Below are 23,746 nucleotides of genomic sequence, written 5' to 3'. Positions count from 1 at the left end.
TGTGTTTTAATCCTAATTTTAGTACAATTCGTCATTCTATTTGATGTGCTAACCAACCAGATTTTATATTTTATTTCTCAAAAATAATAGTAGATTCAAGGCTGAAACTTCAATCTGGATTTGCTTGGGTTTTCCCACTACCCTTCGAAGATGGCACAAACTTTCCTTTTTTTTATTTTTCTCAACCTTTTCCAAAAAATCGAAAATAGCATTGACCATTTTTTTTGCCATACTCATTTCTAAAATCCGGACGAAATATCTTAGTAAGGGAGTGATCCTAGAACCCTGGACAAATTCGTCTCTTTGTTATCAAGTTCGTTTAAACAACCATACAATAAAGTTTACTGCATTCGGGACTGTTAATCCTCAGTTACAAGTTAGAGGATTATGATAGAATTGCTATCCTCCAGGTAAGGTCGAGACCCAAGCGTCTCTCCACCTACCTTCACATCGTCCGCTGTGTGACGACATGGAAAATTTTGGTCATTTATAGTAGCTTAAAATTTTGTAGATTTGGGCCTCTTTCCTTCCTTTCCTCCAAAGTAACCACCCTCAACTGCCCCTTCCTGACCAGCCCTTGCCAATCTTCCAGGAGTGGGAGAATTACTCATGCAACCCGGGTCTTGTCTTTTGCTGCGAATCTTCAGTTCAATTTTGTCTTCTGTATAGAGTTAAGTTCTCCAACGATCGGGTAAAACAAACCGATTTTCCGTCCTGCAGTAATCTTCGGTTCAACCTTTTTCGATCCAATTTTTTTGTACAATTTGATTAATAATTTTTCTTCAACGATCTTCTGTCAACTAGTATGGTCCTACTACTCAATCTTTCAGCCGCTCAGAAAATTGAGAAAATAGTGTGTTCTAGCAATATAACACACGTAACAAATTTCGCGGCATATAATGCAGGCCGTCACGTAACAATCTTCTGCATATCTAATAAATTGTCCAAGATATGGAAGTTATAGCACTCTGGAAATTGATGACAACTGCAAAAATATGTTTTAATTTTGAAATTATCTTCATCCCTTCCGATACAACTTCAAATGCGCTTATATTCTGAATGTGATTTCATAAATAGTTGCCATCTGCGTCGGGTGGATCAATGATAGGTGGATTCATAATAAAATGGTTAATTATATTTTTTGTTAATTTTGAAGGTAGCTTACATTAACGCAATCGAAATCCTACTACCGATTTTGATATTGCAACTTAAAGGCGTTTTATGTCACCAGCTTCAGGTGGATTGATGATAGTTTGGTAATGAGAGAATTAATTATGTTTTCTTTTTAATTTTGAAGGTGATGCATATGAGCGTATTTCAAATCCTATTCGAAAAGCTCGTTATCGACAATGGCATTGCAAATTAAAGTCATTTGGTTTCATAAGCATGAGGTGGATCACTTTCTAAAGTGCTTTATGACTATCGTATATGATCAAATTTTTTTTAAATATGCAGAAAAATTTTATGGCGCATATGAGCGTATTTGAAGACTGCCCATTATTTTTCATTAAATATCATTGGAGGTTTTAACACCTATGTTACACTGGCCTCTCCCCAAGAGGAGATCTTTGTTAATTATCTTGCTGAACATTTTGTATTGGAGGTGCATTTGAGTACATTTGAAGTTATGACAGATAGCATCGATGCATTAAAAATTTGTTTGTTTTAGAAAATAACACTCTAGTCTGCCCCACCATCCTGATTCTCAGATGTGCCGCTAATAACTCGGTTATCTTGCTTAATAGCGCGTTTAGGCGCATAAGGAGTTATTCAAGGTCATGCAATCTGAAATTCGATCTGTTAAATAGGAGGGCTCCAGTCTCCAGCCTCCCCTCCCCTCGTGCAACACTTCTTATAACTTTTAAGGCTTTGTAGCGCAAAATCTGTTATTAATGGCGCATGCATACCTTTATATGAGCGCATTTGCGGCGCAATTCAAATTTCTAATAAAAGGCTAAGATTATTATTGCGCGGGGGGGGGGGGGGGGGGGGGGTTATGTTGAAACTCATCTATAGCACTTAAAACTCACGATTATATCAAATTAAAGGGCTCCTCTTTTATACAAATATCAATTAATTTGACAATGTTTCTGTCTTCAAGTATTCTATTTTATTTTTGGTTTTACAAAGATTCAAGATTTAAAATTCAAAATAAAACTTTCATTTTTTATTTTTGGAAACTGCAGAAAATGTTTGTTTATTAAAATTTGAAGGCCTTTAATTTTCCAATTTTTCTATGACCCCAAACTAAATTTGAAAAATTACCATCTAACTTGAATAGAAAAAGAATTTTTTTATACTTAAAAGTTTCTAAATTTAATTCAATGAAACTTTAGTGACTTTTATTTTTAATTCTCAAAAAATTTCAGAGTTGTAATTCTGAATCGTTAAAAAAACAAAGCTTTACATTGTTACTTGTTTTAAGTTGAATAATTCACTTTAAAATGATTATATTTCTATGCCTTTTCATGTAATTCTCTAATAGGGTAGGGGGGTGGGGTCGTCAAGTATTTATACGTATGTGTGAGTTCCAAATTTTCTTGTTTCTTAAGTTGATGTATATTTTTTATATAAATGAACTGTTTTTATATTTCTTCGTTACGTAACATATCAGCGAGGGTGGGGGGGGGGGGAGTTAGATAAGAAGCGTTATATAAAGTGTGTCTAGAATCACCAAAAAGACTTCACGTAATCTTTGAATGAGCCCAAGCTTTCTAAAATAAAAATGAAATGCTTTGAATTTCAAATAGTTATAATAAAGAAGCCCCTACATTTTTTATTTTTAATCCTAACTAATATTAAAAGATTGAAATCTGTGGTCTTTCAATTTAAAGATTCGAAATCATTTGTTTTCTTAAGAGCATCTTATATTTTCAATCTTATTATTAATAGTAACTCTAATTCCTATTTGAAATTTTGCAATGAATTCTTTTTATGTATCCTCTCAAGTTTAGATGTTTACGTTTAGCAAATAGCAGGTCATAAATTATACGAATAGAGATTATAAATATTTTGATGCATGTTATCGTAGCCATATATTCTTAGGCCAATTATTTACAGTTTCTAAACCTTTTTGAATAAAAGATTACGTAAAATTAATGGGCGTAGATTGTAATTTTCGAAGTGGTCTCAAGTGGCATTCGGCCACTATACACAATATGCGTATATGTAGTCATCAAACATTTGTAATTCTTGGAATCATTTCGAAAATAACGACCAAACGCTAAATTAAGTAAGTAATTTAGATATTAGATTATATACTCAGTATCATTTATCATGATCTGTTTAGAAATACTGTAATATGTCTTTTCTTAAATTAGACAGCAACTCTTAAAATTTAAAACTTATTTCTAATATATTAAAAGATTTCCAAAAGATAAAAAGTGCGATGAAAGCCCCGAATAGTGGGCATTTTATTTTCAGGGTAAAAATCTGTTCCAGTGATTAACATTTTTTAATGGAAATTTTAAGCAAAATGTCCACAGGGACTTGGAAAATAATTCACAAAAGTGTGTTTCAATTTGCAGAGTCCAAGTTGTGGATTTTTCTTTGTTAATATTGGAATAAGATCAATGAAACTAGATGGGGCCTTTTTATGTACTCCTGTGAATTTAAACTAACAAGTAAGAACAATGGCTTTTGAAAAATAACAAATCTACTCTTAACTTGAAATTGCGACTTTAATTAAACTTGTTTGGAAAACAATGGTTTGACCTGATTTTAAAATTGAAATGTTGGAGTAATTAATTTATAACTTCCACGGTGCATAGGCAATGAAGATATACCTGTCTATATTTCAACCGATTGAGCTAAATTCTCTAAACTAGCAAATAACAGTGGATTCAAATTATACGAGGGATAATGCAATAATAAATATTAAATGCGAGTTTTATCAGGTAATTACAAATTTAGTAAGTAGACTCCCTGCATCTATTTAATTTATTTTATATCGCGATTTAAATATTTATATTTTATTATCTTTATCAATATTTGATTACGGAAAAAATATTCCGTAAGCTATTTAGTGAGAATAAATTTAAAATTGTGTTAACATAGATTCAATTTTGGATCCTCGAAATCTTGGTTGAGAATTGATAGAGAATTTGAAAAGAATTTCAAAGAACAAGATAGTGAATACATTTTACATCATTGTGCTGTCACAAAGTAAAAACGAAAATGATGGAAGCATTAAAAGCAGACTTACCGGATAAGCTCGAAGATTTCCGGTTTTTCTCGTTCCCTCTGCTTCATCCTCTCTTTCATGGCGGTGATTATACTGTTCGCTTTATCTTCTGCTCCATGTTTCGAACTTTTCTCGGCCGCTCCTGGAATATGAAACGATAGGTATAAATTAAGAAAACAAGAGCAAAGGCGCCTGAGCTTTATGCTTCACGATGAACTTACTAATGAGCAATTGACACCCTTTATAATAATGTCTTTATTTTTCAGCTTATCAACTAACTGTACATTTCTTACATCATGAATTGTGGTAATAAAAACATCATTGGTTGATATTCCTTTAATTAAACTTGCACAGAAATAATTTAAAATAAAAAAATTTATCTTTATAAAAGAGCAATTGTCAATTTGAATATTAAGAAAAGCATTTTTATCTTTCTTTTTCAAAAAAGGGCGGTTGGGTGAATATAATGGATGCTTTTTTGCTTATTTTTTATTTGAAAGAAAGATTTCACACAGACGAGAATTCGTTGTTATTTTTTTTGTCGAGAAAGAACAAGTGTTCACACTTGACTTGTCCCTTTTTCGTTAACCGTACTATTTCAGCACGAGCTTTGTGCATTTGCCTAGAATTGTTGGTCGACTTTCTCGGCGTTTCATTTTACTCACATTCTAGCTTACATTCACATCAGCCCATTTTTATTTCTAGCTGGTTCTTTTACTTACTATTTCTCTTAAATTTCAACTTTTGTCACATTTATTAAAATTGGGGGATTTAAATTTTAAAACGGGAAATGGCAACTTCTTATAATTAAAATAAAATGTTATAGGATAAATTTAAAAGTTTGAAACTAAACGGATGTTGTTTTAATTTTAAAAAATTAAAAAAATGGTGAAAAATTTTCCTTTCTCTTTTTTTTCCTCCGTCAGTTTTCGTCAATCCGATGTTTTGTCTACCTATCTGAACATATATTTTCTGGGTATCAGTCTCCATTGCACACTCGAGGCCTGGCATCGTTGCCTAGCATTTCGAGAAACGAACTATATTTGTGATCGTATTCTCGGCTCCGATAGACTACAAAACATCACTGCCAAAGAGAATGAAAAGGAGGAGAGGTTTCACAAACTTATAAGGGAGCTTCGGCGAATGTACCCAGAATATTCGGTTAAAATGGTTGCCCTTATGATCGGTGCTCTCGGAAGTGCGACTCTATTGCGCGGGTTCGTAACTTTAAAGCCATACCAGCGTCCGAAAAACATGCCGGAAAACTTGCGAAATAGATGCCGAAAACTATCTCCCTTGGGACAATTCGTGTCCTCAATACACACGATGGTTTCGCCGGCCTATCTTTGTGCTTTTGCCGTGCCCTGTGGCCCCTCATCTCATGGTCGTGATACGTGGCCGTTGGTGTGATGTACTGCGGTTTAACTGGAAGCCAGTGTAATTTTCGTAAATAGTATTTGCTCCCAGTGGTACCCTGCAGTGGTATACACAGTTAACATTTTGTCGTCAGAACACTTGCTTGATATTATCGAGAGTGGGTGCCATTATAGAAAATAGCATTCGCTACCGTCGAAATCGCGGTAACTTTTTAACCTCAACCACGTCCCATGACCGTTAGAAAGGTGGTTTCCGTCTGCGACTTAATCAATACGACCCCCTCCCCCTCCTTCAATGCCTCAAAAACCATTCCTGAATCATTAAGGCCAATCTAAAATTTCCTAGGAAAATTCTGGTATTTCTTGCCATATTTTACAAAATCAGAGCGATTGCTCAGCAACCTGGGTCGGAGCAGCGTTGCGGAACAAACGTGTTATTTAAGTAAATAACACGAGAATTCTGGATCAATCTAAACATTTTATATCCCTTCCTCACATTACTCCTTTCCCGGCCGAGTGAGTCACGTCTACCCCGAAAGGAAATGGCTTAATGTCGCGGTAGGGCTTAAACTTTCCTCTCATTACTTTGACGGCTATGTTGGCGATAGCATTGCTACTGACAGGGTTTCCCATGCCAAATAGGCTGATAACGAAGAGGAGAAGGACTAAGTAGAACACCAAAACCCATAAATGAAAAATGGTGTGCATATTTCAAATTTTGAAACGCTTGTCGCTTCCCGAGGATCCTGAATACCTGGATACCTGGATCCACAGCTGGGGGCCACAGCATGCGGGACGGTGGCGATGGTGAGCTGCGAGATGGTCAAGCAGATCTCACTAATCAAGCTGCTGGCCAGCAAGATCATCTGCGACAAACGGTAAGCAGTGGAACATCAAATGTGCCTGCTGAGGATGCTTTGGCTAGAGTTAACTATTTAAAGCCACCCACCTCGACAGAAATACCGTGGTAGAGCATCAATTGGGATACCACAATGAAAGGGGAATTTGCGCGTCTATATTACAAAAGTGCAAAGTTTGAAACGAAAATGGAAAAAGGATACAATTTAAGAACGAAATTTGCTGCAAAGTATCCTAATATACAAAAAGTCGCACTAAGAGATGTTGTCGCTAAGGTGAAGGACATCAGAACTAATTTGCACGTTACAGAAGACCGAGCAATGGAGATTAAACAACTGGTTGATTTAGCGTGGAAAACATCATAGACTTTTCTTACTTAAATACCCAGAGCTAGCCACAAGAATAAATAAGCAGAATCTAGCAGATCAAAAACGCTCAATATCTGTAAACAGACTGCTTTCGGCTGTTGAAATAGCTGCTATCTAAATGGAACTGGAACAGCAGCTTCCTATTGATGAACTCGCCTTGGAAGATGTGGATAACGAAGACTTGATTGATGCTAAAGGCCTAGGTGCTAGGGATAATGAACATCATGTACCGGATCCATTAGAACCACATCCGGATATTACTAACGATGATGTCGATAGGGAAATTCCAGAAAAACTAGAGCACCTGGAAAGGAATATTGGTCATGCTTTACTAGAGTTTAGATATGTAGAACCAACACTAAGGCATTCTCTGCCCAAAATGAACACCACAAATGATCTACGTGCTCTAGTAGCACATCTCGACAGCAAGGTTTTACCTACGTATTTGAACGTAGCACAAACTGCGTTAGAGGTGCAAACTCTTGTGTGCTTTGAAGCTGTGGCAACCGTTAGAACGTTGGGCCGGAAAACTAGGCCTGCAAATGAAGTTTTTGTCCCAGCAAGGGATCGAGATCGACCATTGAAGATCAGGTTGGATATGAATGTCAGCAAAGTAAGGTGCAAATTGGGTCAATTAACTCAATATAAAAAAGGAAATAGAACCAGAAAGCTGATAAATAATGTTACTAAAATCATCCACCATTGGCACATCGAGACATTAACACCAGCAATATTGGATGAAATTTTAGACTCAACGACAGAGACTTGATGTTTTTACTGCCAGACTGAGTCGGTACAAGAAAAGTAGTGCACGAAGGCAACAAAATCGAAACTTTTAGACAGATGAAAGAAGGTCCTATCGTGAACTGAGAGTAAAGCCAAATAACCAGCAAGGCACGGAAGTCCCTTAATTGGAAGATATGACTAGCTAGATATGGCTAACAGCGGTCTCGAAAAGGGGAAGTAATTGGAAAACTCCAGGTCCGGACATGGTGCACAACTTCTCGTAAAAGTACCTGACGAGTGCGCATCTTGGATGTTCTAAAAACTCGCGAGTTTGTAAAGATCTAGTCAATATAGACGCGGTTGCCATGACTCGAGCTCGTAAGCATCAAAGGAACTCACATATTGCATACATTGACTACAAGCAAGCGTTTCTTTCCGTGCCGCATGACTATTTGCATGAAGTCTTAAAACTTTACAAAATCTGTCCACGCATTATTGACTTTCTCAGCCATGCGATGAGGCTCTGGGGTACAAGAATCAAGTATTTTGATCATGGACAACCAAGGATAACTAGATCAATACGCTTGGCGACGGGTATATTTCAAGGAGACTCCTTCAGCTCACTATGGTTCTGTTTAGCGTTGAATCCATTGAGTAAAACACTAAACAGAATGTCTCATGGGTTCAAAATTCATGATAATGAGGATGGTCATCAAGTGACCCATCTTCTTTACATGGAGGACTTGAAGTTGTACGCTAGTTCAGCCCAGAAACTGCAGCACGTGATCGATGTTCCACAGCAGTTTTCTAAAGATATCCACATGGAGTTCGGACTAGATAAATGTAGAACAGTGAATTTCATCAGAGGGGAATTAGGGACCGCAGACTTAGAGAACGAGTTCGAAAATGACATCGAGGCAATGGCTGTAGGCGAATCATATAAATATCTTGGTATTCTTGAATCTAAGGGTATTCAACATACGATAGTTAAGACAAGCCTAATGACTGCCTTTACTACGAGACTCAGATTAATTATGAAGAGTTTTCTCAACTCGGCAAACAAAATCAGGGCGATCAACACATATGCCATCCCTGTCCTCACGTACTCCTTCGGGCTCATAAAATGGTCTAACACCGACCTCGAAAAGTTAAACAGAATTGTTCGCATAGAAATGAAAAAGCACCGAATGCACCACAGAAATTCAGCGATTGAAAGGGTAGTTCTACCACGACATTTAGGGGGTAGGGGCGTTGTAGATGTCAAAAAACTGTGTGCGTCACAAGTTATACAGTTGCGAGCCTATTTTGACAGCAGACAAAATGTTGCGCTTTGCAGTACCATCTGTCGAGCGTATCTTGACTACATGCCCTTAAATTTGTACTCAGATGGGGCCTTGAATATCAGGGCAGAAACCATAGAGGAATTAGAAATACAATGGAGGCAGAAATCCATCCATGGCGAGCACCTTAACACGTTAGATCAAAATGAAGTGGATAGTGAGGCATCTAATATTTGGCTAAGAAACGGTGTTCCGTATCCAGAGACGGAAGAATTCGTCATTACAGTACAGGACAAGGTTGTCAGCATCAGGAATTATCGCAAACGTGGTTTACATCAATACGTGATTGACCGGTGCCGCTTATGTGGAGATACCAACGAATCCATGGAGCATATTAGTGATGGCTGCCGCGTAATGGCTCAGAGAGAATATACGCACAGACATAATGATGTAGCGGGCATTATACATCAACGACTTGTCCTAAACCTAGGATACATTCGAATGCTTGGTTTAGAAAGCGAAGATTACATCTTATATTGGAATGTTACTATCCAAACGGATCATTACATTCGGGCCAATCGACCTGACATCGTGATGCGAGAAAAAAAGGTAGAAGAGTCTACATCATCGACATTGCTTGTCCGCTTAACCGAAATTTGCAGTCAACCTATAGAACCAAGATCCACAAATATAGCGATTTAAGGTATGAAGTAAAGACCATATGGAGGAATGTGAATCATGCATCTATTCATCCCATTATGATTTCAGCTACATGAAATGTGCACGCAAGATGCACTGAATATCTTGAACATTTAGGAGTCAGTAGGGTATTGGCAGCAGTTTAGAAGGCGGTTTTATTAAACACCTGTCGCATTGTAAGAAACGTTCTTGACCATCAGGAAGCGAGCGACTAAAAACCCGTGGAGTGGCAGATAGTAGCTCTAAGAAAGTATCCAGAGGTGACTGTTGTGACCTCCAACGTTCGTGGCCGCTCGTAATTGTATACCTATAACATCATCTTAGGAGGTTTCAAGCATCGTATTAAATTATTTGAATTAACTTATAACATTCTAATCTCATCAGTTACTTGACTTAGTCCGTGGCTATGATGTAAAACCGCGTTCACCCGAGTAAAAGTTTAATCAAATTAACCCTTTATTTTAAATATATATTATACGAGAATATTCAGTGTCCTAATTAACCGGTAAGCTCGTCCACGTGTTAATATCTTTGGTTGTTGTTTAAAAAATATGACTCAATTGAGCAATTTACACGTAGATATAAAACCCTAATGATCACTTTAATATAATAAATTTACTTATTTGTTGTTTCCCAAGGACTGCAAAAAATAAGGAAAAATCGGGAAAAGTAAAGGGCTGGCAGTTCCATTTTGAGGTATTTATATTCAAGCAGAATATTGCTAATTAGCTATAAAAATAAATTGAGCTCTTTCTATATGAAGTGTATGGAGAACAATATTTTTGATTACAATCGGGCTCGAATGATGTACATCAATGTGTTGCGGGTAATCGTGAGCTGTCAATCTTTCGAAATTTTGAAGCGCAATTTTTGTCTCTTTGTGAGAAAATTATTCTATATTTTTTCTTATTATAAAAAAGATTTAGGTATTTTAAACGGGTTTTAGGACGGAAATGCGATATTTAAAGAATAATCAATTTTCTTGACTGTTTAAAGCTTTTCATCAAAGCAGAAAAAAGAAATTTCCATTTCATGGGATTTATCTGAGTATTTTCCTTTAATTTCTCTGTAAGAGTTGAAAAATAAAAATTATAATGAATTTTTGAATATAATTACAATTTATTCTTGAAAGAGTGCGATACAAAATAATTCTAAATAATAAAAAATTACAAGTATTGAAAATAAAATTATAATTTAATGAAAGAGGATCGAGTAATTATATGTGCTTTAATTCATCTATACTAAGGTCAAATTAAATTAACTGGAGATGGAAACGATTGCTTAATTTTCTTCTTCAGGTTTAAAAAATATATATAACATTTTTTTACGAAGCTCTTGAATTAATTACAGGCATTTAGCACATTATTTCACGTATTACTGACCTTCCCATGTACCCCTCCTCCCAACTTACATCTAGAGAAATAAATATATCAGAATTAAGTTTTTTAAATTAATAGGTAATATTTTTGCGCATGGTGGTTTCGCTAGTTTGAGTCGTTTGCATTTGAAAAACACATTTCTAAAATATTTATAATGTTCACCTTGTTGCCCTGATATTATATTTATACAAAGATGGCGGCTGACGGTAAGATTATTTATTTTGACTTATTAGACATACAAGTATGGTTAACTTGCAGTTGCCATGAAGGAAACTAATATTTATTTAACTTATGAAGATTACACCAAATTTGTCAACATGGCATTTCTTAGTACAATAAAGAAATTAAAATTTGGGATGTAAGCGAGATCAGAAGATAGCAGAAGTCAAACCAAATACAATTGAATTGGGTAATATAGGTTGCCGATGACTAGAGGCTCTTGATTTAATTATTCTTACATGTAACTTTAACTTAGAAACTCAAAGTTATTCAAAACCAATTTAATAACAATTAAAGTGATTTACATTCGAAACATTTATAAACCATACATTTAACTGCTAGAAAGTTATCTACATTGATTGATAAAATTTGATTTAACAAAGACTTGCTGTTTCCTCACTTTGTTTATATCCTCAATTTTGATTGTAATTATGTCACTTAAAAGTACCACATTGCAAATCTTTTTGTAATCTTCATAAATCGCATAATTAAATTCTGTCGTCTTTGTTCGAGTGCACTAGCACCATCTTTGTCTAAATTTAAATACCTGAGTAATAAGGTGAACATTGTGATAAGTATAACATTGTGAATATTTAAAAAATATTCTTTCTTAAAGGCTAGCGACTGTAACTGACCAATCCGCCATGCGCAACAATATTATCAAATGATTAAAAAAATTCCTATTTCATCATTTCCCTGATTGTAAGCTGGAGAGAAAATACATGGGCAGGTCTGTAACATGTAATACACTCAAAAAAATGCCTTGTTAAATCAACCAGAATTCTGGTTAAACATGCCCTTACTATTTTTTCTGGTTAATGAAGTCAGAATTCTAATTGTTTTAATCAGAATGTATGATTAATTTAATCAGAATTCTAGTTACGTCTTGATGTGCCCACAATCGTAACACAGCCAATAGGCGAATTTACCTTAGCATCAAATATCTCATAAAAATTCATTGGGTATTTCACTGAAGACCACTCTATAGCAGTTTCAGTACTGAAATTTATAGTTTTAAAACAAAGTTGCAACTAATTTATATAAAAAATTTAAGAAACAAGCAATTAAATTAAATTGATGAATAATTTCCTTGAATAGAAAGGAATAAAAATTGAAGAAAGGAATAAAAACGCCCAATAAAAAAATATTTCGAAGGGATGAATGATTAATATCAGTTGAATAAAAACTGACTTCTTCATGATTCCTCAACAAAAATTTCTTTCTTTCAACATCTTTCGTTGTTTTCATCAATTCTCATTAACCAGTTATATTGTAATTATTTTGTAATTCTATTCATTGTTGAGTACTTCAATTACGTATGTAATAATATTAATAAACGGCATCGTTAATTGAGCGTCCGGATCGAATTATTCACCAAAGGCGCGAAAAATGTTTTCAAATATAAGCTTGTAGAGAATGTCAAGACGGCACTTTATTCTATTTTATTTTTTTTCATCAGATAAATATTTTTAATAATAAGTCTGAAAAACTTTACAAATTTATTTCCTAAATTCAGTTAGGTTTTAAGAAATAAAACGTCGCAAGTTTGGCAAATATTATTGGAACTGTTTGAAATAGATCGGTTACCCGGTTTTGTCAGTTTCACCGAAAAAAACGTATCAAGGGGGAAAAAGTCGACGACACTCAAAGAACGGAGTTACCGATCTGTCTCAATTTGTAATGAAATATTATGATACAATAGGCGATATTCAATTTTTTCTTCAGTTTTTAGGCATCTCTAGAGTATATTTCGTGTCTAAATCGAAGTTTCAAACAGTTCCAATAATATTTGCCCAATTTACGTCGATTTATTTCTTACAAAGTAATTGAAATTAGGGCATAATTTCTTAAGTTTTGTATGCGTATTATTAAAAATACTTATCCGATAAAGAAACAGAAAATAGAGAAAAGTTCCGTCTCGTCAGTTTCTAACAAGCTTATATTCGAAAAATATTAATTGCGTGACTTCTAAAATTTCCGTCCTAGGAGACGCTTGGACAATACTTGTACCAGTTTTCGCGCACAGCGAATTATTTAATCCAGACGCTCAATTAATAAGAACATTAAAAAGTACATATAAGAATTCAATGTCAAATTTAAATATATTGCCCGCACGCCGAGCCGCTTTGCGAAATTAGTTCATTGTGCAACGTATTGATGCTATTTTCTATTTCAATTTAATACTTAGGCATTTTTTGACTGATAAAAATGCATGTATTGCCAATTTCCGACATGTTGAGATAAATTAAAAAAATTCTGGTTTTTACGAAATAAAATAAATTTAACTCACTTTGAAGACAATCAGCATTGAGCAGATCCTTGCACTTTTCGTGGCACTTGACACCACATTCCATGCATCTTACTCCTTGTCTTGCAATACCCCAAAGCAATCCTTCACACTCATAACAATAGGTCGGAGAAGTGGCAGTCCAGGTAACAAAGTTGTGAGGTGTGGTAGACGAGATCGGATAAATCATTGCCTGGAGCGTTTTCTTGTACACGTGCATCTTCTACAGGTGACGCAGTCAAAAAAGGATTAGTGAAATTACATTACAAAATTTTTCCTCATGGTCTAATTGGATTTCCGGAACAAATCATATTTTCATTCACATCCCCTTCCATGCAATTACAACCCCTAATCGTTCATCCTCCTTCGATTCAGCAATTCCACTCACAATCAGTCAAATAAATTCTCTACGTACAGGGCACTTTTGAAGCTGAAAAGTTTCTTCAAAATTGTACTTTGTGCTTCAAGTTATAGCATTCATGAGTACTAAGTAAGAGATTGTAAAATTATTCAGATAACAAAGTCATTTGTAGGAATCCTGGAGCTAAACGAGATCAAGTTCCTCACATGACTTTTTTATGATAATTTATAGAGATTAAGGAACTTTCATAAAATAATTTATTATTACTCTTTGTTCTTTAGTTCATAAGGTCAAGTATAATATATTTGAATGAATTTAACAACAAAATTTAATTAATTTCCAAAGTATCAGATTGAACAAATGTTAATTTATCAAGAAAATTCACCAAAAAATATATATAAAAAAGAAATTTTGTTTATTATAAAAAGATGCTTTAGTTGTGAACTAAACAATAATATTCAACACGTAATATTAACTTTACAAAATATATTTAGATCAGCCAATCAACATCAATTTTTACTTGCACAAAATATTTGCATGCAATGTGGTTAGTCTCGTGAATATTTAGTCGTAATATTCATCTATAAAAACTCACACATTCATGGAAATAAATGCAAGTATAAACGCAATTAATAACCAAGCACACGGGAAAGAGTAATTGTTTAAATTCAGTGCAAAACGAGAATATTAATCCAGCGGTTGGAGACAACAACATTGATGACAGAATGAATTTGATATTGTTCCTTTTATCAAAAATAAATGTACTTTTCCTTTTCTGATTTCATCGCTCATTCTTCCTTTTTATTAGCTATTTTTATTTTTAGAGAAATAGCCTTCTGTTAGAAAATGAAAAATTTCCCGTGTACTCTATCGCTGACTAATTATTACTATAAAGTCTCCAATTTGTCTCTGATTAATCGTGCCTGTGCTGTTCAATCTCATTCACAAGTGATTCAACGATATTACTTATCGGCATCAGACTAAATAAAATTCGAAGATTTCTTAAAAGATAAGATCCTTTATTTATCAAAAGAAACGACATTTGTTTTTATAATTAGTAATATCTTCGAATTTATTGCGCTGCTAAAAATGTTTCTTTTTAAATTAATAGTTAAAAAAATCATGAATATATCTTTTTTATGTTATCTGAGTACTTTATTTTACGAAATAAAAGTAAATTTTGTAACAAAATTTAAAAGAAGCATTTTTAGCAGTTGGACTCTAAAAGTCTAAAAGGTAAAGCAAGGTGGTTTGGGTCAAGGTTAATTTTCTCAAATATAAATACTTTTCGTTACTTAAACGAAAATTTCAATTGGTGATTGTTTATTTTAGTGACTTTTGCGAATTGGTTTACTTAAGCCGCTGGGACTATTTTCAAGAATTTTACTTTTGAATAAGAAAGACAATTTAGTCGGAAGAACTACGAAATTTCTGAATTTTAGAGACGGAAGAACGGCATTCAATAAATCCTTCAATCACTTACAAAGTTTGTTTCTTGTTTTATGTTAAAATAATTCGATTTCAAAGGGGCCCAATGTTTAAATAAATATTTCAGAAAAGTCAAAAAATACACAATTCCCCTCCTATCTTCAGCTTCCTAAAGGGTACAGAGAGACAGGCATTTTTAGAATAAACTAAAAAGCGTGAAAAACTTTGTTTGGAGAGATTTGTTCCAAATTGCTTGATGCTTTATTGTCTTCGTGCATATTTTGACTTTCAGAATCTAACGATTTAAGGAATCAGGCATTTTGTACTCTGGAACAAATTGTGGATGAAAAGCATTGCATGAGCAAAATTAAATTTTTTTAGACAGGGAGAAGTTCCCAAAGCAAAGTAGGCATTTACTAATTTTCCGAATCAAAATTAACAAAGAATTTTATTTTTTATTTTAAAATCTTGATTTTTTACAAAATCCATCAAGTTTAGCCAAAAAATTGTATATAAAAATGTAATATAGGTATCTGGATCTAATATTTAATATAAAATATTAAAAAACAGATCACAACAACAAAACTTTGAAAATACTTTGATAAAAAAATTGAATAGTTTGGATTTGGAGTTTTTCAAACTACTTTATAAAAAAAAAAATTGCCAGACGAACATTCCTGATTTAGTCATTTAAACTGACTTTATTATTATTAATTAAATAAACTACTTTAAAATTATTTGTATCGGAGAAATTGTGTTCAGTGTAATCCTAATAATCCCGGAAAAAGTTGAGTGATATCTCTAAAATTCGTATAACTTTTCCTGGAGTTTTCTCAGCCCGCAAAGGATTCTGCTCAAGATCCGAGGTGTAACTCAAGGACCTTGAAAGTGAATTTTCTCTAACGCTTTACTAGGTATAAGACATAAGGGTGGCAAGGGGTAGGTTTAAGCATCGATCCGCTAAAAGCACTAGTGCCAGGTCAGGCTGGATGTTCCTCCGCGCGTCCCCTCCTAGAAATAATCGATTACACACGATTGATAACTATTAAGAGTAATCAAAAGTGAAATCGGTTTAAATTGATGCTAATTGTGTCAGTTGTTCCCAATCGGATTGAATTGAGTAAATGCACTTGCTTGCAATACGCCGTCTGCAGTTTTCGTAGGTAACACACATGACGCGCACGTGTTTATTGGTTAGATATTAAATTTTTAGTAATTTAACAAAAGTTTTAAGTAAAAACAAATATAATATTAAGACGACATACCGAATGAAAATATAAAAGTATATTGATTAACAACATATAAAAATCATACCGTTTAAAGATGTGACAGTTATGTAGTACGATTATCAAGTAGGCAGTTTGTTTTAGCTGGTATATTATTGTAAAACGTTTATTTACTTAGTTTTAAATTCATATTATTGAAATTTATTTGTTTCACAGAATAAAAAATAGCTTGTGAATAATTAAGGAAAAATCGAAATTCTGCATTGAAAACTTAACCCCCAACTCAGAATAATGGATATCCAATTGAAAACGATTCGAACCATTATAGAAGATAGGATGGCGCCAATATTTTGAAAGTATTTTGAAATTATTAATTGTATAGCATTAGATTCATTTAGTTTTCATTAGGTTCAAATTTGAATTGAATACGAGTGGAATTCATCCCAACAAATGGTTTCCCTTCCATAAGCACAGCAATGTTTTATATTTTCTCCTTCCTGAAGCATTGTGATTAATAGCCACATATTTCTGTAATTTTGTTAACATGTTTTGTTTGATAGTCTGAAAAAAGTTTATATTTAGTCTTTATACCCACTTGCCATTCTCATAATTTCATCAAATCTTATGTAACCGAATGGACGTTTTTCGACATTTTATCATATCAAAGAATAAGAGCTTAATTTTTAATTTGCGAATTGTTTTAAACTTTGAGTTTGAAATTCTAAAATCCAGAAATTATTAAGTTTAAATGTAAGCAGTTTAGAAACCTAAATTTTAAAATCCTATTTTTGAAGTCTGCATTTTTACTAATTCAAATCAAATCGAAACAAGATTAAAAATGTATATTTTTCTTACTTAAATTTCACATGGCATAATTTTAAATTAAACAAAATTAAAGGCTTCTGAATCCATATCGTACAATTTCAAATGCTTTATCAATAAACAAGTTTTTAGAAGGCTTGTCATTTTTACATATATTAATGAACGTTTAAACACAAAAATCGCTATTCGAAATGTTTTGATTAAATATTCAGAACGCTCAGTGATCAGAAAACTTCCACTTCGATTGGTTTAATTTGCAATTTAGTTTTAAATGCTTTAAATAACAAAATGTTCAGCTTCAAAAACTTAAACTTTGAATTTTATTCACTGGTGTGAGGGGAAGTCATAATCTAAGGATTACCGAATATAAAATCACCGACATTTATGTAAATTCACTGTTCAATTTAGAAAGAATTCTGTCCATCACTTTGAGTGCTTATATTTTAATAAACTAAAAATTTAGAAAGTTGAATTAATAAATACTTTTTTTTATAATATGAATTTATGTCTTAATAATTGCGAATAATAAAAAATTGAGATCTCTTTCTGACAAAAAAACATTTTATCTCTAATATTAATTTTATTCAATTAATAACAGCTGGACGTTTTTAAATAATAAAATAATACTTTAATCGCTTTTTTAAAGTTTCTCGTTTCTAAATTATTCGCTTACTCTTTTTTTAATCTTAACCGATTTTAAAACTTATAACATTTTATAAACATTTTTATTAAAGTAAACAATCCAAGAGCTCATAATAAAAAATAACAATTTTGCTTTATTATCACAAAATCAACTTTTTTATTTCTATCGTGTATCTGATTTTTTATTTTTAACATAAAATAATATTAGCAACTTTTTACGTAGCAACACTTTCATCTGCTAAGAATTATTTACAAAATGTTTATTTATTTTTTTATAATATATACTGTTGCAAATTTAGATTATTCTGAAAAAGTAAATAACTGCCTTTAAATAATTCCCGCTAGACAAAAGTGCTGCCATCACGTGGCAAATTCCAAGTACCCGATTCGAAACAATTGGAAATGCAAAATTCTGAATCGTTGTCAATCGTTTTGGCACAATTAAGAAACACGATTCGGAACGATTGATATATTAGTTATATTGTTTCTTATCGATCTCAATTGATTATTACTAGAATGTTCCTTTTTATATATTCGTTTTTAATTTTCTTTCTATATTTAACTCTTTTTTTCGTATTTTCTTTATTATTCTTTTTCCTCTGGGTCTTGAGTCTTTCGAGCGGATTGGTGGAGAGTCGTGAGTTGCTCTTTTAGAAATAATCAATTGAGGTCGATAAGAAACAATGTAACTAATATCTCTATCATTCCGAATCATGTTTCTTAATTGTGCCAAAACGATTGGCAATGATTGAGCATTTTGCATTTCCAATTGTTCCCAATCGGGTCTTGGAATTTGCCACGTAATGGCAGCACTTTTGTCTGGCAGGAATTATTTAGACAGTTTTTTTAGTTTTTCGGAATTAAAGTATTATTTTATTATTTAAAAATGTCAAGCTGTTATTAATTGAATAAAATCAAACAATTAGAAATTAATATTAGAGATTAAATTGTTTTCAGGAAGAGGTTTCAATTTTTAATTATTCGGAATTATTAACACATAAATGTGTCATATAATAAAAAAAGCTTTTATTAATTCCACTTTCTAAATTTTTAGTTTATTGAAATATAAGTACTCAAAATGATGTGCAAAATTCATTCTAAATTGAACAGTGAATTTACTTCAATGTCGGTGATATTATATTCGGTAATCGTTAGATTATGATTTCCCCTTTACCACTAATGATTGATGTAAAACCAACTTTTTATATTATTCGTAATACCTTACGAATAATATACTAAAATCGAAGACAAAATCGGGAATAATTTCCTGATTAAAAATTGTTTACACTAGTTAATAAAATTCAAAGTTTAAGTTTTTGAAGCTGAAAATTTTGTTATTTAAAGTATTTAAGACTAAATTGCAAATTAATTCAATGGAAGTGGAAGTTTTCTGATCACTAAGTGTTCTGAATATTTAATTAAAACATTTCAAACAGCGATTTCGAGTTCAAACGTTCATAAGGGCATGTGATATTTACAGTATCCCCGTCTTTTTTCAAAAAAAATGAAAGTTTTTAAAAACTAATTTCGGAGATGCTATAAAATATTATAACGGACGTCCCCGGACTCTTTTTTGAGGGATAATAACAAACAAAAATTATTGTGCTAAATAAAAATTTTATGCATAGGCATTATTTTGAGGTTATGTCGTTTTTCATCTCTGCCTTTCTGATAATCAGGAAATTATATATCAAATAAACTTTTTTGATTGCCTGCAAACAAAGTTAGTTCCGGGAGATTAGTTACTATGTTTATTTGTAAGTCCAAAGTTTTCGTCCAAAAATATTGTGTAGTTTGGAAGTAACGCTCGGGCGAATTGTAACACACATAACCTCGAAATATACACGCACGTTTTTAGCAATATCAAAAATTTTTCGATAAAAAAAACACAAAAAAAGTGTGCGCGGACGTCCGTTAGTATATTCGCTATCATTTCCAAGATTTTAAAGGCAAAATATTTCTTATCCTAGGTAAAAAGCCGGGGAATGTAACACTGAAAAAATCGATACTATATTTCCTAAGCGCTATGTAAATTAATCAAATTTTGCTAAACTAAAACTTTTTTAATTAACCCACAAAAAAAGTGTGTGGGGACGTCCGTTAGCATGTTCGCTATCATTTCCCAAATTTTTAAGACAAAATATACATTTTCAATCTTGTTTCGATTTCATTTGAATTAGTAAAAATGTAGTCTTCAAAAATAGCATTTTAAAATTCGGGATTCTAACCTGCTTGCGTTTAAACTTAATAATTTCTTAATTTAAGCATTTCAAACTTAAAGTTTAAAACGATTCGTAAATTAAAAATTAAACCCTTATTCTTTGATATACTAAAATGTCGAAAAACGTCCATACGGTTACATAAGATTTGATGAAATTATGAGAATGACAACTGGATGCAAAGACCAAAAATAAACTTTACTACATTCTATAATGTTTCCAATCGTTTTCAATCATTTTGATTTTGCAATTTATTATTGACAAGCGGTTTTTTATTCAGGTAAATAAATAAATTTCAAGAATATGAATTTAAAAAGAAGTAAATAAATTTTTCACAATAATATACCGGATAAATGAAACTACCTACTTGATAATCATACTACATCACTGTCACATCGTTAAACAATATGATTTTTACATGCTGTTAATCCTTATACTTTTAACTTTTTATTCGGTGTACCGCCTAAACATTATATTTTTTTGTACTTAAAACTTTTGTTAAATTACTAAAAATTTAATATCCAACCAATAAACGCTTGCGCGTCATGTGTGTTACAAACGAAAACTGCAGAGGGCGTATTTCAGGCAAGTGTGTTTACTCAATTCAATCCGATTGGGAACAATTGGCACACTTAGTAACAATTTAAATCGATTCAACTTTTGATTACTCTTAATCGCTATTAATCGTGTCCAATCGATTATTTCTAGGAGGATGTACACGTAGGGTTTTTTCGAGTCTAAGGAACATCCGGCAAGAAAACTTGGAGATTCCTAGCTCTAGCCTAAAAGTTGTCTCCCAACCGGACGGAGCTTTCCGGTACTCCGATTTCCTTTCCTAAATTCCATAGAATTTCATATACAGGGTGTCTGATCGGAATTTCTCTAAATTTAAAAAATTGCAACGTTGAAAATTTCTGTTTACGGTTACTGCTACGGTATATTTCTTCTACAAAGATGAGTTTACGACAAGTTTCAGCTAGACAGTTTTTTTTAGTATTTTTCACCTCCTATTAATAAGTGTATAACGAAATGTAGAAAAGAAAAAAATGTATTTCAAAAATATTTGTTCAAATTCTTTAATGGTTATTGTTTATGAAAAAATTACCATGGCACAAAACCTTTCTGAAAATTACCGACACGAAAAATCTAATTCATTTTTCAGAACACCCTGCACACTGATCCTATTCTCTATAAACTTGATGCTCTATGTCTCTACACTTTGCTTCAAAGGAATTTGGAGAAGAGAAAAAAAATGAAAACACAATTATAAAGTAGCGCAATAATAATGTGAAATTGAATCATGTTCGAAGAGAAAAGCAAAGATAGAGAAGAAAGTTTGAAAGAAAAAAATGTATAGAAATAAGGGTAGGATAAACGAAAAAAGGGAAAGAAAGAGATAGAAACCTTAGTCGCTGAGTCACACTTACGTGAAAGAAAATAGCGTGGAAATGAGGATAAAATGCAGCACGGTCGATATGAAAAGAAAAAGAGAGTTCAGCGGTTAAATTAAATTCCTTCGAACGATTTTGCCAGTTGCGCACTTGTTGGAATGTTCACCTTAGAATTAAGATTAAATGACGCGAATGTACTATGTGAGTAAAATTTCAAGATATTTACCTATTAGAATATGAAAAATGTGACATCTGAAGGATACAAAACGGTATCAGCTTTCTTATAATATTACAATCACGCTTGCTGCACTTTATGTTACTATAATATTTAGCCACCCATGAAATTAGTTTCGATTACTTTATAAGAGAAATTAGGCTAATGAGCAAGAACAAGAAGTTTAGCATCACTATAATAAGTCCAGGATTAAAAAGTTATCCTAGATTAACCTTAAAACCCGATTGTTTTAATTGATTGGAAACATATTTTACTATTATGAAACTGCAGCTTTGAAACAAAGGTAATAACTTTAGAAGTTCATTTGACTTTTAAAATCTGTAAAAAAAAGAAACTGAATTTAGGGTTTATAAACTTTCATTCAATAAGAAATTTTCACCTCACAAGTTCCTTCTAATAACTCTGTACTATATCGCACAAACTGTATATTCACAAACTGTAATCGGGGTTTTTTAAATTTCGCGTTCAAAGATTTAAATATTCCCACGTCTGGGTTGTATTACGAATTCGCCGGCGAAGATTTCCACGTAGAAATCCACGTGATTTATTCAACCACGTGAAAATCCACATGTACATTTGATACCTTCTACGTTAAATTCGACGTGGTTTTCCACGTATTAATATTTACGAGGAATTCCATGAGGAAATTACTTTCATACTTTTGAATTGATATCTGTTAATATAGTATACTAGGTACCTGACACTAAAAAATTGCAACTATTTTAACAATAAAGTACATAAATATACATCTGAATGTAAAACCAATCGTTTTATTAACATGTTGTCTTTTTTATATTAATACTATATTTTATAGCACGCCCCTGGAATTTTAAGATGAATTACGATTTCTATTTATATCTTAATCTAGTACGCGAACGTTTCCCTTAGAAGGACTGAATGTTTGAGTGTAAAGATGCCACATACTGTGTAAACAAAGTAACATAAAAATTTACATTTCTTGTCGAGCTTTTCGAATTTACTTTTATTTAATATGTAAAGGGTGTCACGGCATCACCATGTAAGTGATATATTTTTTTAAACACGTTTTATTCGCTTAGAAATTCTCTGAAGTTCTACCGAACATTGTGGTTAAAGGATATATCCAAATTCGAACCTAAAGTGGTTTCTAAAACTGACAATTAGAAAATGAAACCATAAGCACACGCGTTATACTTTTTCTTTTCACATGGGATATACCCACTTCCACTTATTTTTTGGGTATGAGTATGTCCCAACTGATTCACTATAGGTCCCAGTATCACCCTTCACACAAAACTGAAAATCTTACTTTTGACCTCAACTTAGAAAAACGTGAATATCTCTTTAACTAGAACTGGCTATATGGATCTTTTTCATGTAGAAGCCCACATACTTTTTTTTTAAAGAAACAGTTTTTCAAATTTAAATTTTTCACTTTTCAGCCTTCTGTTTGTCGCGTAGAGTTCCATCAAATCTCGAATGAACTTTCTCATTTTTTATTATTTTTTTATTAGAATTTCATTTTTGAAGAGGTTTTTTTTTCTCCTAAAAAATTCGTCTCGAAGGCCTTACATGCTTTTGCCACAACACCCTTAATTTTTGGTTCTATATAGTTAGATAAAGCGCAAAAAACTTATTTTTTTGTTGAGACTACATTTTTCTCTGATCGGTAGTTTTCAAATGAGACGCGATTGGAAGTGACTAATCAGCGTAGTCCCCTATATCAGGGCCGCTGCTATCAACTTGGCACCAACATCCTTCAATTTTTACTAAATTTATTGTTTGTGATTTGTTTTGCAATACCTATTCTTTTATAATTTTGAAATAGCACCATAAAAACGGTTTGATAAAATGCTTTGATTGGGGTACTGATTTTCTAAAACCGCCCCTATTTAAGTACACGGAAAAAAAATTCTTGAGGCGAACGAGTGAATAGAGAATATATTAAACTCAAAGAAAGTGTACTCTTGGATTTGGTAAAACGTTTAGTTAGAAGAGTTACACATTTAGTTACTTTATGTAAATTGTTCTCGTAAATCAGGAATTTGGGCAAAATTGCTAAGTTGGA

At 32.6% G+C, this 23,746-nt stretch overlaps 1 protein-coding gene across 5 annotated transcripts in view; it reads right to left on the bottom strand.

The window, feature by feature from the left end:
- The window catches only part of LOC117177790, a 177,961-nt gene that overhangs the window by 91,327 nt on the left and 62,888 nt on the right, over positions 1–23,746 (bottom strand). For 4 of the 5 annotated variants that reach the window (XM_033368714.1, XM_033368717.1, XM_033368716.1 and 1 more), the window contains 2 exons: positions 13,379–13,598; positions 4,205–4,325 (listed from right to left, as the gene is read on the bottom strand). In XM_033368714.1, the coding sequence (XP_033224605.1) occupies positions 4,205–4,325; positions 13,379–13,598 (341 nt within the window). The remainder of the gene's footprint in view (positions 1–4,204; positions 4,326–13,378; positions 13,599–23,746) is intronic. The other variant, XM_033368715.1, reaches the window with a different exon arrangement.

The sequence above is a fragment of the Belonocnema kinseyi genome, chromosome 8 (genome assembly GCF_010883055.1).
Source record: "Belonocnema kinseyi isolate 2016_QV_RU_SX_M_011 chromosome 8, B_treatae_v1, whole genome shotgun sequence".
Taxonomy (NCBI): Eukaryota; Metazoa; Arthropoda; class Insecta; order Hymenoptera; family Cynipidae; genus Belonocnema; species Belonocnema kinseyi.
The sequence above is the reverse complement of the archived record's forward strand: the minus strand, read 5'-3'. Positions and strand labels throughout refer to the sequence as shown.